The 16346-nt window shown below is 38.7% G+C and overlaps 1 protein-coding gene across 5 annotated transcripts in view; it reads left to right on the top strand.

Annotated features, from left to right (window-relative positions):
• Positions 1-8508: 8508 nt before the first annotated feature.
• Positions 8509-16346, top strand: part of Slc7a11 (solute carrier family 7 member 11) — a 135649-nt gene continuing 127811 nt past the window's right edge. For 2 of the 5 annotated variants that reach the window (XM_039102258.2, XM_039102259.2), the window contains exons 1-2: positions 8509-9211; positions 13218-13344. In XM_039102258.2, coding sequence (XP_038958186.1) covers positions 8935-9211; positions 13218-13344 — 404 coding nt within the window. In that variant the 5' untranslated portion in view covers positions 8509-8934. The remainder of the gene's footprint in view (positions 9212-13217; positions 13345-16346) is intronic. The other 3 variants (XM_039102260.2, XM_063281786.1, NM_001107673.3) reach the window with 2 other exon arrangements.

Raw genomic sequence — 16346 nt, 5'->3', positions numbered from 1 at the left:
TTTGTTTTTATTTTTGTTGAGCTTATTGTTTCTAAGTTTTTACACTGGAGACTTACTACTATTCTTTACTTCTTAGTTTTTCTTGTTTTCTAATGTGGTCATAACTAGTGCTTACAAATTTAGGTGTATTATTGTGACTAGTCCTTCATCTATAAGAATTTTTAAATCAATTGCCATGTATTTTGACCAGAGATTTAAACTGGGACTCTAAATTTCATAGTCCCTGTTTTCTAATGGAGACATAGCCAGAGAACATGATCACTATATTTCTTCCCTGAAATATTTTAATATTCATATTACGTGGCACTATATGTTCCGGTGGATTGCATGTTGCTTTGTCTGAGGCTTTGTTTCTCTTTTCTGTCTTAGAGTATGCTAGACAGGAAAAGACTGGGAAAAGAAGATGAGATCTTCTGCTGGTGTCTAGGTATTAAGTACAGTTACTTGTAATCAGAAGTTTGGGGTTGATGAGATAAGCCTGTGGATGGGCAACTGCTGGCTGGCAGATGCCCAGATCCTGCTTGTATGCAGATTGCCTCAGCATTCTTTTTGTCGGGCTCGATCTAGGAAGAGGATGGTGTACAAACAGAAATCCCACAGATCTTGCTCACCTATGGGGTAGAGTCTGTGGCTGGGGCCCTAGACCAGTCATCTCTGCTGAAGGTTGTGACTGAGGTAGGAAGTGCATCTTGCCTGTATGCGTTCCCTTCTCTGTACTTCAGGTAGGTCCATCCTGCTAGATTTCCACAAGCAACGCTGTTGTTTTCAGTCAATATTTATTAGTGATAAATGTGGACTAGAGGTTTATAACTAAAGCTGGTTTCTATAGGTTTTCTTTATACGACTAATCTGTGACTGGTCCTTTACTTGTCTTCAGTTAAGTCAGTTTTCTTCCATATTTACACATGTATCCTTAGATATTACAGACTTTATGGCTTTCTCTTATGTGCAAATCATTTATTTATTTACTGTATAGTATGCATTTGTATTTGTTTTAAATAAAATTGGATTTTCATTGTCTTTGTTCTTTACCATTTTCTACCTCTTGAAAGCTAAGATAAAAAAGCCTTTATGAAAGGGAGCATTTTATGATATATTACTTGGTGTAGTAGTCTACATGAGTTAAGAATTATATATCCTTGAAGTGTTTGTAGGGACCCCTGTTAAATTTCCCAGTCTTCATTTACTATGAGTTATGATGTTAAACTATAGCAAAGAAATTCACTCAATTCTTCCTATTATTCTGGTACATATTAGCAATGATAGGTTTCAAAATGACTTTAAATTTAACTTTCTAACAAGTTGTATGGAGTTCGTAGCAAATTAGAGCTTTCAAACCTCTATTTTGTTGTTAGTTTCTGTGTGTATTCTTCTCTTAAAATTTGTTATAGATTGTCTCCCTTTAGTTTTATTTACCCTGCTTCAAAACACAATAGGCTCGCTTCCAGAAGACTAGCTGCTGCTCTTCTGGTTTCTCATCATTGTATTTATATTTGTTTGGGGGGTTCACCTCATCCTTCATTCTCTCCGCTCTTTTCACTCTTTTTATTGCTCTTTTAAAGTTGTTTGTTGTTTCAAATAACCATTAGTTAAACCTTTTGAAACGCTTATCTGACAAAACAAGAATCGTATCAAGTCCAAAGTTTTCTCCTTATAGCACTTTTCCTTGAGAGATGAAATCAAACATTTATTCACCCAAGATACGAATGATGATGGTCCAAAGAAATGCCCTCCCTCAAATCTGTCTTAGTGAGCCTATGATTTTAGGGGGGATTACTTACAGGAGCAAAAATCATACACAGGAGTTTGATGGCTCAAAACCAGCTGTATCCAGGAACAGGCCATTCCAGCAAGGGGGTGACCGTGGACGCTCCACCCAAGGGGCTGTCTGCTCTACTGGAGAATTACCTCTTCTCAACAACTTTTAACTGCTTTCCTGACTTCAGGAGAGACCTGTGAACTTGTCACTTCTAAGTCTTGTAAATGTTGTTAGCTTCCTGAGTCTTATGAGTTTACTTCTTACCCCAGAAGGCAGTGTTGCAATTTATAGGAAATAGTTTTACACTACCCCATCTGTGTACAGATCAGACACAGTCATTGTGTTCATGTAGACATGTAATTTTTACCCTGCTTTTATTAGTTTATAAAATGCATTTATAATTTAGAAATTTGCCTATACTAATAAGTAGGAGATCTTTAACTTTTTAAATAAACTTCTATAACTTCATTGTACTTTTGACAGTATTTCCTTTGTTTTTGGATTATGATTAATGGTGTTTGCACTTTCTTCTACCTGTACTCTTGTATGGCATTTGTCTTGTCTGCATATATTTGGTTAAGCCACTTGTCAGAAAATTGTATGAATTGTACATATTTTCCATGTTTCCTATGTATCACCATTTAGGATCATGTAAAAAGACTCATAGTAATTCTGCATATCACACAAATGTATAATTCTTATTTGTATTTCCTCAAGCTTATTTCTCCACATCTTACACATCTTACTGCTGGTGTTAAAGGGACTGCCTTTAGTTCACCCAAATAAAGAGATTGCACAAGGAATGCATCCCTGTGTAAGTCTATCCTGCTTATGTCCTTTCCAGGTGAAAGTCTTGGAAATTGTAACACCACAGCCTATCAAGACTGGCAACAGTCTTTTGTGAGATGGGCCAGCAGGTGAGTAAACCTGAGTTCCTTTCCTTAGAGGTGGCATTTTAGACAACTCCCAACAGCAACTTTCTTGATCTGGGTTCTTTAGGAACAGATGATAAGGTGAGGAGTCATATGCAAAAGAGTTGCTAAGGAAACACTTCCAGGAACACTAAACCGGAGGGGAGGAGCCAGGAGGGAGTGGGCGGAAGCAGACTATATATATATATATATATATATATACACATATATACACATATATACATATACATACACATACACATATACATTACATATAATTTCAGTAGTGTGATCCTGTAGGGTGAACTTAACAAGATAAATGATGCCTTAGGTTTTACCTTTGCTCAGGAGTGTTAGGCTTTCACAATCTCAGATCAGGAAATCTTTGGCACTGCTCTTCTAGGGATGTCTGCTCCTAGGTATTTTGAAGGTTTACTCCCACAGGAATAGTTGCCTGTGGGAGTATAAGTTCATTCTCAGCAAGATCTAATATATGCCAAGGCAAAAGAGACCACAGAGGAGAAGGAGGAGGAGGAAGACAGGGAGGAGGAGGAGGAGAAGGAGGAGGGGGACGACGATGACGATGACGAAGGAGAAGAAGAGATGTGGATCAAGAACTTTATTACAAGCCATAATTGCTTTTCTCATTGGTTTAATGAATTTGAGGGAAATTTAAGGAATTGCGCAGAAGGCTTTCTGCATCCTCTTTCTCTGTAATTACACCATGTTTGTTTTTCAGCCTCTGAACCTGTGTTCCTCAAAGCATAAAGATGGTTATCTGGCCAAGACCTTTTCAGCCTTTACAGTTTTTGGACAAAGTTATCTGAATGTCATGTTTTATTTTATTATTTTTATTTTGTATTTAGACCCTGGATGCTGTTGTGCCTTATAATGAGTGAATTTAACCCATTTAGCTATACTGATATCTGACATTTATTTGGATACTTATTTTAGTTATTTTTTAAACTTGATTTTCTTTTTCCTAATTCCCCCCTTTTCAACTTTCTGATTATAATTTACAATTATTGAGGTTTTTTGTTTTGTTTTGTTTTTTTATGGCATAGGAATCATAGATTTCTTTGGTTGGTTTACTCTTTTTCTTTCTTCCCTCCTCCTTCTCTTCTCCAATCTCTCCCCATCTCTCCCTCTTTCCTACTTCCTCCCCTCTCCTCCCTCTCTTTTCCTCTCACACTCTTTTTCTTTTTTCCAATGGGCTTTTCTTTCCTTCCTCTCTTTTCCCTCTCTGTCATTATTTCTTTTTACTTCCTCTCTTTTGCCCCCTCCTTCCTTCCCTCCTTCCCTCCTTTCTTCTCTTCCTCTCTCCTTCACCCTGTCCCTATCTTTCTCCTTCCTTCCTCCTCATCTTCTATTCCTCTGTTCTCTTCCATTTTTCTTTTCATTTAGTGTTTTTATCTTCCTTTGTTAACACAAATAAGTAGCCGTAAAGTCTAAGGAATTAATATCTCATCTTTCTCCTCTCCTATTAAAGGATCTTAGAACCACTTTGATCATTCTTTAGCTTTTTGTTGCTTTGTCTTACTTTAGCTTGGTGTTATTTGCACCATGCTCTGCTCCCACGTTATCAGTTAGTAAGGACACTGTATTCTGAAAGCATTAAGAAATGAATGCTGTCCTTGCTTTTTATCCCCCTAAGTGTGTCTTCTTTTTCCTTGAAGACAACAGTGGGATTTTTGTTCCTCCACTTGTTTATTTCTAAACCCTTAAATAATATTCTGCTATAGTTGTAACTTTCCTTTCCGTATGTCACAGAGCTACCTTTTAGCATGACCAATCATGACTTAGCTCTTTCACTCGCCTGCCCTGCCCTAGAGTCCCACCTTTGCCTTTCACATTTAGACACATCCCAGTGTTGTTTGTAGTGCTGGGATTAATGATTATAAAATCTACTCAGTGAATTCTACTCCAAAGCAGACTAAGCACTTCAGGATGACACAGAACTGTGATCTCAGTTCCATATCAGGGAACACCCGATCTAATGAGGATCAGAGAAAGCTGGTGAATATTAATTTATTGTAACTGTTGAGGTGTGCGAACAATGTAAGTGTGTTAAATGATAGAATTTCAGGCAGAGGAAAGGATGGTTTTACTGAATCAAATCTGGAGCATGGCTTTCAGGGCAATAGACACAGAAGGATGGGTCTTAGCAGAAAACGGTAAATGGCACTGCTCAGTTCCTATGTGTGCTCTTAAGCCAGAAGCAAATAAACATTTCCACTGGGGTCCACTCCTCTCTTTAGCAATGGCCCTGTGCTGCTGTGAAGTGAAAAAAGTTTTAGAAGTAGATTAATAAGTGGCTATGAGGATATTTTAATCAAACCGTATTTGTAAAAATCCCTACTATGAGCCATTGCAATGGTGTCGTCTTGCTTCATTTTGGCTGCAGTCATGATGCTGCCAGACAAACAGCAAGAAAATGATACAAAGATAAGAGTGAGTTTTACCTTTTTAAAAGGTTGTAACACATGTTCACACACTTACATACATAAGTGAAGAGCACTGTACAGAGACCAAAAATGAGCATAAAGCCTGAATTATTCATCACTTGGCTACTTACAGGAAAGAATTGTTAGCTTCTGCACTATGGTGAGATGCACAAAATTGAGCATTTTTTTTTTTTTTTTACTTTTTAAAAGATCAAGAATACTCTTGTTTCAAACATAACACATAAACTATGGGTCTTGTCTATTTAATATTGAAGGCTCTAAATTTTCACCAAGCATATAATCTCTTTCTTATGGAAGTCATCTCATACAACTTTAATTTGAAACACATTTCCAAAACTGGTAACTGCATGTACCTAATGGCTATCGCATGGTACAACCTGCTTCTAGACGCTCTAAGGAGGAGCCTTCACATTCGATCCCATCCATGTGTGACTGATGTATATGTGTGGTACCACTCAGCATTCCTGTTAAGGAACCCCAGTAGCTGATAAGATCAGCAGAGGATCTTCAGGGTTCAGCCACTCTGACCTTCTTGGCAATGATGACATTGGTGTGATACTGACACTAAGTATCTCTATGGGGACATTTTCAACACTTCCAAAGCTGTGTCTGCCAGTTGTTTGATGATCCCCGTGTACAACTGTCACCAAATAAGAAAGGGTAACTCTAGTTCTAATTAGAAATACCTCAGCGCAGGTCTCACTCTGAGGAACTGCATTTGGAAAAATAATTATACGGCCATATTTATACACATGGGGCTGACACCTTCAGCAAAACATGTTAGCTAGCATGGCATATCACATGTGGGATTCTTTTAGGGAACTGAGACCTTTCCTTGAAGACAGTAAACATTAAGTAAGTGTTCACCAACAATCTCTAAAATGCTCAAGAAAGCAGGAGGAAGACAGCACGTGGATTTGCTTTGAATTTGTTTTTATGACATATACATACTTGAAGACCAACCAATTCTTAGATTATAAGGTTAACACTGGTGATTATAAAGGCATTAAAGGTAATTCAATATTTTCTTTGAAACCTGTAATTTTTTTCTAAATTTGTAGGTGGTTCAGAGATACACTAAGGTTTTTATTAGCTGTGTGCAGTTTTGAAGAAAGTTGGAGTCCTAGTCCCATACAGGATTGTACCACCTTCTTGGCTATTAGTATAATTTCAGATTTTTTTCTCCATAAATTCCTATTAAAATTGCCAAGGAGGAGAATGTTATTTAGAATGGGAAGAACATTTTTTTCTCCTTTAAAATATTTCCAACATCCTGTCTTAACAGTGCCCAAGTCTTACTGGTCCAAGCATTTATAATTTAGTCATCAAAGTCCATGACTGGGACAAGGTGCTGTTGCCTGGGGTCTTAGTGCTTTGCTTTAAACTTTTATATTTTTGGAATTATTGTTCCCCTTTGAAGAAACAAAAGCTTCCTGCTCTCTGCTTATGCTCATTAATCGGGAGAATTATGTGAACGGCAGTTCGCTCAAGAACAGGAGAAATGGGACAGAGAAGGGAGAGTCCCACTCAGGCTCATTAGTCAGGAGAATTATGTGAGTGGACATTTGAGCAAGAACAGGAGAGATGGCACTGGGGTGGGGGTTGGGGTGGGGGAGAGTCTTCCATTTTCCTTTTGAGGAATCTGTACAGGATTGAGTAAGGAACATTCTCTATTTATTACTTTTTGGAATATCTAACAGCTGAAAGAAATTATTAATTGGTAGATCCAAAGCCAATTATACATAATTTGGGTAGGTCATGTAAAAGGGACATCATGTGACCTCGGTTATTCGTGTGAAAGGCAATTATTTCATGGGCATTTTCTCAGATAAGGACCTAACAGAAAGGCTCTGACATTTTTCCATGATTCCTTTTCAAGTTTCCTGCTGCCATCATCCCCCCTATCCTTCATCCCCTCCCTTCACTCCTTTCCCCTCCCCCCTGCAGCCAACCTTGCTTCCGCAGAGATTTTCTGTTTGTTGTTTTTATTCTGAGATTCAAAAGCATATTTAATCATGGGTCTGAACATAGCTTCAGGATAATGATGGCCTGGGATTCTTCTCATTAAATTCAAACCACAGAGACCCAGAGCCAAGGCTGACAGTTGAGATGCTTTTTCTTTTGGTATTTGCCTTTTTGTTGTTGTTCTTTTGTTTTGTTTTTATAAGACACTTGGTTAGAAGCAAAAAGTTTCAAGTTTAAATGTTTAGTTTTTTTTTAAAGAATTTTTTCAATGTAAATATTGTAAACCCAGTTTGCAGTTTTAATGTACTTTTATATGCTTAAATTTTTTTTAACTGACAGACAAAAATGAAAGCTGCGTATGAATAGGGTGTAAGGTTTCAGTACATGTGTGCATTGTAGAATGCTAACTCACATTACAGACTTCCATCTCCTCAAGATTCATTATTTCCTTATGTAAAAACTCATTCTCTCAGCTTTAGGAAATGGACCTGTACACTCTGATACAGTCACAGAAAACTTCTGGCTTTGAGCTAACTAAAACTTAATACTTGTTGATTTTATTACATTTTAAATTATAATCAGAGTAGCTTATAGATCCAAAAAAAATATGCCCTGTAATCTCCTTACTTTCTCCAACTATTATAATGTGACTCCCTTCTCAAGCTTTTGCTCTATGCGTGCCTTCATGCAATTATAAGTGTTGCCTAAGATTCAAAGTTGAGTCTTTTTAATGTGATGGAGTAACATGTAAATGAAGTCCTCTACTGAGTTCAGGAAATCACGCTGTGCTGACAAGAATCAGAAAAAGATTATTTTCTGTAGTCACTCTGATCTTTCAACTTCTCAAACTCAGATGGCGATCTTAAACACCAGTGTATTATAGGTCTTAAGAAATAATTGTGTCTGTTCATGCGGAGCTGTTCATAGCCACGGCTCTAGTGTGCAGAAACTTTCTAGCTTTGTAAATATTAGATTTGACAGTGTTGCTAGGAAACACCCGGGGAAGTAAGGAGAATACAAATTATGAAGTATAAACTTTGCTGTTGCAAACAGAGCAGCCCTAAGGCACTTTCTATTGTCAAAACAGCTGTGAATACAACATTTTTATGCACGCGTTAAAGTTAAGAAGCAACTCCTTAAAATGAAGTAACTGTTTTCTGTTTCATTTTCCAACTTCTTTTCTCTCTGTGAGCAGAGCTGCTTAAAAGTCACCGGGACAGTGTTTAGTCTCAGTTCCCAGTTCACTTCTTCTGGATTGGCTGAGCCCCTCTTTAAAGAGTATGCTTTGTTCTGGGAAATGCTTTGGGTCGGTTGAGCAACACACGGCTACTGTTAAAAAAAAAAAAAAAAAAAAAAAAAAAAAAAAAAAAAGCTGAGTAATGTTGGCGCTTTCTCAAGCTGGAGCTTTCTCATGTGGCTGATGCAAACCTGGAGAATTTGCATCATCATGCAGCCCAGTAAGTTGGTGTGACAGGCGGTAGCATAAATAGGAGCCCACGAGGAAGCTGAGCTGGTGTGTAATGATAGGGCAGCAGCCGCGGCTGCAGCTAACTGACTGCCCCTGGAGCCGGTGCCACACAGGTGCTCCGAGGAGTACGAGGAGTAATTATATAGCAGCGAGGGCTGAAACACACCTCTGAGTTCTCACCTGTGGACACAATAGTGCAGAGCCAGTCCTCCGTGATAGCAAAGGGGAAGCCAAGAGCGACCAGTGATCTGTCACCTCTAGAGAAACAAGTTCAAGTTGAAAGTTTTTTTTGTTTTGTTTTGTTTCTCTTCCTCTGTTTTCTTTTTCATCCCCCACCACCCTCCCCTCCTCTGGTGTGACACTGCCATGGTCAGAAAGCCAGTTGTGGCCACCATCTCCAAAGGAGGTTACCTGCAGGGCAATGTGAGCGGGAGGCTCCCCTCCGTGGGGGACCAAGAGCCACCTGGGCATGAGAAGGTGGTTCTGAAAAAGAAGATCACTTTGCTGAGGGGGGTCTCCATCATCATCGGCACCGTCATCGGATCGGGCATCTTCATCTCCCCCAAGGGCATACTCCAGAACACGGGCAGCGTGGGCATGTCACTGGTGTTCTGGTCTGCCTGTGGAGTACTGTCACTTTTTGGTGAGTGCGCTTCTTCTCTGGGGGTGTGGCTGTGTGGCTCTCTGGGAAAGCGAAGGGGTTATATTTCCGAGGAGTAAATGAATGGGCAAATACTACAGGAAATATTTTGAATTGTTGTTGTTGTTGTTCAGGTATGTGCACTACCCAAACACACTGTCCACTGTTGGCACAAGACTGAATCCTCTCGGATTCCTCCTCTTTCCTGCCAGAGACAGGAGACAGACTCTTCTTTGACTTGTTTTTCTGGTGTGCTGAGTGCAAAAAACTAACTTTGATGACCCAGAAAACGATGCAAGCCTTCCGTGCAGAGGGCTTGGGTTTCGTGAAGCATGCGTAGTGCCTTGTTCCGGCAGCTGGGTGAAACACCTGTGAGGTGCAGCCGGCGTGGCCTATTTACACGCAGAACTGAATGTTCAGAACAGTGTCACGGGCCTTTTACTAGCTAAACAAACGGGTGGCACTCTTTGCCTTTTTAATATTTTTAAGTCATGGGCTTGTCCGTTTCTAATATTATGCTTTCAAAAGTCCATGGGAAGATAGGGATTTGCTGCGACTCCTGTCTCCATAAATGGTACAGTGGCTAAGGCTCGAACTTTTTTCTCCTATGCTTTTTTAAATTGCCTTATAGAAAATTTCTCAGTACTGGTTGGCAAGCTTCACTTGGGTGTCAGCCTTCCCTTCTTGCCTGGATCTGTTTTCTTTATCTGTATTTTACTAGGTCTCTGGGGAAACATACTTTCTCAGCCCATTCAAAGAAGTTTGTCTGACTAGAGCTGGTATTACTGTATTTATTAATTTTTTCTCTTCAAAATTCTCTGAGTGGGTTGAGGGTTAATATTGCAGAGGAAATAATTACTCCTTGATCAGGAGGACAAATCAATATAAAACTCCCCCAAGTTCATTGTAAAGGTCACAAAAACCTGTGAATGGTCAATTATTGTAAAATTTGATGTATACTGTGGGGCAACACTTTGGTGCCAAAGTAGCCTACACTTGAAAGTTACTTTGTTAACTAGGAACCAAGTTCCTCTGGGACCAAGTGTTAACTCTTGTTCCATTCATTCTTTCAGCTCAGGTCTTGAGATATTTTAAATTACTGTTTTGGGGAAAGTTTCTTACCTAGAATACACAAATATCTGTTTTTTGGAAGGAAGCATTTCAAATAATTTTGAAAGCAGTCTTGCTATAGAAAGAGCTATGAAGAGATGGCTTTGGGAATCTGGAGAACTTGGTATCATCATTTATGTGACTAGATTGTGCTTTATGAAATGTTGGGTGACAGCTGTCCCTTCTCTTCATTCTTTGGAGTAATACAGTTATTAAAAACTCGAACAGAATCCTTATCATGATTAATATTAAAGTGGTCCTGACATATGCAGGCTCAGATAAGCAAGGAGAAACTCAATTGTTGATCTTAAATGACTGTGTACCCTCAGGCTTCAAGTGTCTTACAGTACGTGATATATTTAGAATAAATCGATATTTAATCAGAAAAACTACAACCAGTTCCTTGAACTTTGCATACTTATACTCAGGCAGTTCCCACCATGTGACTTGATTTTCACACACAATCAATGCCTATTCAGGTGAACAAAATAAAGTACTTGGAATGCTGGGCTAGTTAAAGGCACACTGACTTGTATGGTGAAAACACGCTTATATAGAAGTCCGCCATCTTTGGTGGAAGCTCAAGACACTACAGAACTAAGGGGTTGTGATGTAACCTGGAGTAGGTGTTGACTGCCAACTTCAGAGATGTGCTCTCATATTACTGCTGCTTAAATTACTGGGAGCTTTTTGACACAGAGTCTCCACAAATAAGAAGCAAGGCAAGATATAAGGAGAAAACTCTTCTTTTATTAAAGCTCTAGAACTTAAGGGTCTAGACATTTTCAAGTCAAGAATGTGGTCCTAGATGGTCCCCAACTTAAGATGGTTCAGCATATGATACCTTGTTTTTAACTTTCAGTGGTAGGTGATAGTAACTGTTTATTCAATAAATTACTTGGGATATTTTATCAGTTATAAAATGAAGCTTTGTAGGATGATGTTGTCTAGGTTCAGACAAGTGTGTAGGATGGTGCCTGGGCTGTGTGTGGGACAGACAGTTCCCACTGACTAGTGTTTGGAATGCACCATGTTTTCAAGGGGGCAACTTACCCCTCTGGAAGAGGAGCAGCATCTGCGCTTGGTTTATAACTTTTTGAACACCGAGGTCAACACATGGACTTTTATAGCCCTCTTTGAACTTCTTTTCATCTGGACACATAGTTATGGAGCCTGAGACCTATAAAAGAAATTTCCATTCCCCCAGAACCCAATTTAAACCTAGGGCAAAATATACAGAGGTCTGGGCATTGATTCCCTGACAGTAAATTCCAAGGTCTTTAAGAGTTTTTCCAATAACAAGGTTATATTGGTTGCTTTTCTGGACAACCGACCAACATGGTGACCATTATTTCCAGTGGAAGTTTGCTAGTTGTCTTTAGGTCTAAATTAATGAAGCATTTAAGTAGCTATCTGTAACTTTATCACTTTAGTACCTGGAGCATTGGAAAGCAGTACAACTGCTTGGATTGTTCTTTTGGATGGAGTCCGGTCTCAGAAGATGAGTCTAAGGTGTGGTCTTAGTGTCTTCTCTCATTTGTTCACTCTTAAAACAAATTCTCCAGATGACCCTGATAAAATCATACTCCATTTTCTCTAGTTTTCCAAGTTATATTTGTTTTGAGCATTCTGTAGGAGACACCACTGACCCGCAATACTTTCCAGATGTGGAGTCTCCTCAGGTGCCTGGGCAGAAACTCCGTTTTCTTTGAACACTAAGGGATGTAGACACTGGTGTTTGACTGATTGGTTGATTAATTGATTGACTTTTGGATGAAATTAAGATTTATTTTTCATGTCCTTTTTAATTAACGACGAAGCAGTTGGTAAGTAACATAATATCATGTGGTGTGTTTGTTGTATCAGAGTCAGTCCTATCTATGGTTCACTTTCCCACCTTTACATCCAGAATAAGCATGAAAATTCATGTTTTCACTTCAAAGGGTGTGAAATTTAGGGTTTGGGGGAATTTAGATATAACCTTCCCAATCTTATACAAGTGTTATTTTTAAGCACATCTTAGTTTATAGTTGATTTTCATCACATACATGACTGTAGATTGTGGAATTTCTTTTTTAAAACACTCCTTTTAACTGCCGGGGTGTACATTTCGAAAACATCCGGAATAACTGTTTCTAGGAACAGAATAACCGGGTCAAGATTCGATTCGTTGATAAAGCGTATTGCATCAATTAACTGAAGTCTCACACAACAAGTAGCCTCTTCTTTCCCAAAGAACAGATAAACTATATTTTGATTTTCCACAGAAACATTATTTATTAAATACCGTAGTGAGATCAGTCAGAGTGATCTTGTCTTAGTATGAGATGGTGTTGTTATTCAAATAATAGGTCAGTATCATTGACACCTGTCTTCTCTTTTCCCTCTGCCCTCTGGTTTCTGACCATAGATTCTGAGTCATATTTGTAGGTACCATTTCAAACAAAATTTTCTTTCCTTACATTTTTTTCCAGTTCATTTCATTTGGCTTTTATGTGTATGGGTGTTTTGCTTCTGCGCATGCCTAGTGCCCAAGGAAGCCAGAGTAGGGCCTTGGATCCCCGCGAACTGGAGATACAGATAGTTGTAAGTCCCCACGTAGATGCTGGGAATTGAGTTTGGGACTTCTGGAAGAGAAGTCAGTGCTCTTAACTGAGTAGCCATCCTTCCAAACTTTGGCATTTCTTTCTATTAGTATGAGGCAGGTCTCAAGCGTGAGGAAGTTAAAAGAGGACCTTGGTGGGTCTAAGTTAGGAGATTACGACTATTCCTGTGAAGGCCATTCTGACCAAAGGAAGTAGCCACAGAGTGCATACAACCTAAATGACGTTGTCAGTTCTATCACAAGACTACTAGATGCTGTGTCAACTTTGTACTTTTTTATTATCACCTTTCACAGGAGCCCTGTCTTATGCTGAATTGGGTACGAGCATAAAGAAATCTGGTGGTCATTACACATACATTCTGGAGGTCTTTGGTCCCTTGCTAGCTTTTGTTCGAGTCTGGGTGGAACTGCTGGTAATACGGTAAGGAGACGGAAACAATTAAGGGAAAACAAACCTATTCGTTTCATCACTTTTCCGGATCATCTTGACTGCTTTAACTAATTACAAATGTGTGTCACGTGACTTTGTTTGAAAAATACAGACCCTAAGGCATAAAAAAGCTTTCTTTAAGCTCCAAATTGTATAGAAATATGTTTTTTTCCAGAAAAGGCATTCATCTGAGATGGGGGGAATCTTCAAAATTCACTTTGATAAACTACACGTTGGATTGACCAGACACGATTTAATATGCTAGGGGTTAGTGGTTTTTTTCTTTTTACTGTTGATTATGTCATCAGGACATTTAACTTTACTTTTGTGACTAAGAACTATCTGTGCCAAACAACTTAGTGTATTATCAAGTCTTATGCTTTACAAACAGTAAGAAAAATCAAGTTAACACAGCATGAGTGATTCATTTCCTCACATTAAACAAACCAGCGATGTGCAGTGGCAGAAGTTGTTTGATTGTACTGCCGTAAGGCTCTGTCCCCCTTCCTGATTCTCTTGGCACAGAATAGCGCCAAGTCACTCTGAATAGCAAATTTCCCTCAATATTGTGAGGAGCCTGTGTTGTCGCATGTGCAGCTCGTGTCACAGGTGTTTTGTGCTTTAAGGGATATGACTTACACTTTGTGATTAAAGAGTTCATTAGAAACCATTAGGGAACCTTGCTCTCCTGTAAACAAAGGGCGCAGAGTACTAAAATCCCAGCTAAGTTTTCATTCTGCCACTAACAGAAGTGACAAAGGAAGAGCTCTAAGTGTCTGCTAACGGGAACAATTGTAATGGTGTTAATAGCAGACTTCAGAGTAGTGCACACTTCATTGGGAACAACAGTTCTTTGTTGCTTAGTAATTGCTAGTGTTAAATGATGATAAAAAGCACATTTTTTTCTTTTTGCTTTCCTAAGATTTCTCTATCTGAGATGTACTTCTCTCTGTCATCGTAATCATATGTACTCTTCAAAGCTAATTTTTGTATGTATATATGACATATACATACACACACATATATAATATATATATATATATATATATATATATATATATATAAATTTCTGGTTTATCCCTAGTTTGTAGTATTTCTTTCATCTCTTAATGTCTTAAGACCTTAAGCGACCCATTACTATTTTCCTATTATAATTATAAGCATTTCAAGGATGTAAGATGTAAGAATAGGTCTTACACCTTTTATGACTTTCAAACTATTTATGTCAGTGCCATGTGTATCCTAGATAGTAATCCTTTCTTATACAAGTGTCTGGAAACCCAAGATGATGTTGTTTTGAATGTAACAGGCACAGCATTGAAATAAGAACAGTAAGTCAGTGGAGTGCTGCCCTGTCAGCTGTTGAGCTTCCCAGCCTGATGTCCTTCAACTTCACTGCATCTGCATCCATGCAGTTGTGACGTAACTGTATGTAATTATTCAGTGTTGCTATGACAGCATGATCACTCCATTTGCAATGGACAGATAAGAAACCCATTCGTTAATTTATCGTTTCCACAAATTGCCGATGAATGGCAGACAGCAAGATAAAGAGATCTAAATTGGAGTGAGCCACAATTCATGCTTCTTAACTGCTGATAACCAGATGCACCTTAATTTTGAAAGAACTGTTCTAGCTGTGTGTGTGTGTGTGTGTGTGTGTGTGTGTGTGTGTGTAAGCATGAGTGCGTGCATGTGCACAGCCAAGTTACCTAAGTAGATCTTCGAAGCTTTTTAATACATCTATGTTCCCTAGGATAGTCTTTCAAACAAGCAAAGTAGCAAATACCATGAAGGACATGACACCCTAGGACATAAATCCATTTCTTTTCATGATAGTAACCATGATATCTAAATGCTCCCCATTAAAATTATACTTTCAAATTAAGTTGGTATTGTCAGAAATAATCCAAGCAAAGTCACCCAATAGAACAAGATGGGGACTTTGAAGTTGAGGTCATGTAGTCACATGATATTTGACCACTATTGAGTTTCTACTGTAACAGATGCTGGGCTTATCCTTGCACTGGGGTAAAATTCCAATTGGGAGGAACACAGTTTTTTTTCCACAGATTTCAAAGTCAAGCGGGATGGGGTTTCAATCTGGGGATCACCTTAACTAGAATAAAAACCCTACTGTGGTAAACAGTGTGTAGGGGACAGGTTTGGTGCTGTGTAAAAGGAAGCTTGGACAAGGGGAAGGTTGGAGTCACTTCCCTGGACCAAGACTAAAACCAGATACTAAGTACAAAATGTAGCTATATGGAATGGCTCTGGGCAGAAGTGATTCAGTTCTTGTTCCTGGGAAGCTTGTGTGTGCAAGGCCTCACCATGGTCAGAATGTGTTTGAAGGATATTGAAGTGATGCTAGCAGATTTAGGTTTAGAAATCAAAGACTTTTATAAAAATGATAGAGAACAGCAAAACATCCCCTTCGGAGGCAGGAGTCTCTGGGGGAGAGGAAAAAGTTAAAATGTTTGTGGTTTTGACTGGAGGTAGGAGATCAGTGTTGGAGACAGGTAATATGGGTTGGTCTCTGGTGATCCAGGGATCAGGCCTAGGTGTTAACCACAAGAAGGAAGAGAAGCTGAAAGGGACTCTTGCTTGAGATGTTAAGCAATTTTGTGGATTTCCTTGTGTGTGGCAAGAATATGCCCTCGTATTTAAGATGAAATGGAATTTTCCTTTTTTTCCCTTTGAAGAACTAAAATGGGATGACTTATTGTCTGGGTTGCTATCTTCTCAGGCTGGTTTTGTTTTCTTATTTTGTGGTCCTCTCTAAATAAATATTCTTAAGAAGTTAAGAATACTCACTTGGCTTCGAGATTTCTTTTTACTAGAGAATTAAGAATCAATGTTAAATATTTAGACACATGTTGGCATAAACATTTATAACTACTAATTTTCAACAGAGATTATTTTAAAAAATTAGTCCTTACTAGTATAGTCAATATTGCATTTGGAGTGTATGGCAACTTAATGAAATATGAAGC

This window comes from Rattus norvegicus, chromosome 2 (genome assembly GCF_036323735.1).
Source record: "Rattus norvegicus strain BN/NHsdMcwi chromosome 2, GRCr8, whole genome shotgun sequence".
Classification (NCBI taxonomy): Eukaryota; Metazoa; Chordata; class Mammalia; order Rodentia; family Muridae; genus Rattus; species Rattus norvegicus.
Note: the sequence above shows the minus strand (reverse complement) of the source record. Positions and strands in the feature narration are given on the sequence as shown.